We start from the raw sequence: 520 nt of genomic DNA, 5'->3' as shown, positions 1-520 counted from the left end.
GTAAAATATTTTAAAACAATTGTATGTCTTATCCTATCTTCCTGTGTTTTTGCCTTATGGTAAGTATGGTCATTGTGTGAAATAGATTATGCAATGGTTAATGAGAATCATAATTTCAGATATACTGTTGTTGGCAACCCATACTGGATGGCGCCAGAGATGATGAAAGGGAACAAGTACGATGAAAAAGTTGACATTTTCAGCTTTGGAATTATCTTGTGTGAGGTAAGGCTGCATTTTGAATTTTTTTATCATTATGAAGTGTATAATATTTTAAAAAACAAACGGGGTAATATATGAGTTAGTTTTGTTGATTTGGAGTGGAAATACTGACTCCATTCCCCCCTCCCAGATTATTGGCCGCGTGGAAGCAGACCCCGACTACATGCCTCGGTCTATGGACTTCGGCCTGAATGAGTCGGTCTTCAAAGCTAAGTACTGTGAGGAATGTCCAGAGCCTTTTTACAAGATAGCCTTCTTATGTTGCAATGTTAATCCTGATGCAAGGTAAGTTAATACA

At 37.5% G+C, this 520-nt stretch overlaps 1 protein-coding gene across 2 annotated transcripts in view; it reads left to right on the top strand.

Moving 5' to 3' along the window:
• Window positions 1–520, top strand: part of LOC119592479 (LIM domain kinase 1-like) — a 23,518-nt gene that overhangs the window by 17,683 nt on the left and 5,315 nt on the right. For both annotated transcript variants that reach the window (XM_037941308.1, XM_037941309.1), the window contains 2 exons: window positions 120–225; window positions 353–507. In XM_037941308.1, coding sequence (XP_037797236.1) covers window positions 120–225; window positions 353–507 — 261 coding nt within the window. The remainder of the gene's footprint in view (window positions 1–119; window positions 226–352; window positions 508–520) is intronic.

Source organism: Penaeus monodon, chromosome 30, assembly GCF_015228065.2.
Source record: "Penaeus monodon isolate SGIC_2016 chromosome 30, NSTDA_Pmon_1, whole genome shotgun sequence".
NCBI lineage: Eukaryota > Metazoa > Arthropoda > Malacostraca > Decapoda > Penaeidae > Penaeus > Penaeus monodon.
The sequence above is the reverse complement of the archived record's forward strand: the minus strand, read 5'-3'. Positions and strand labels throughout refer to the sequence as shown.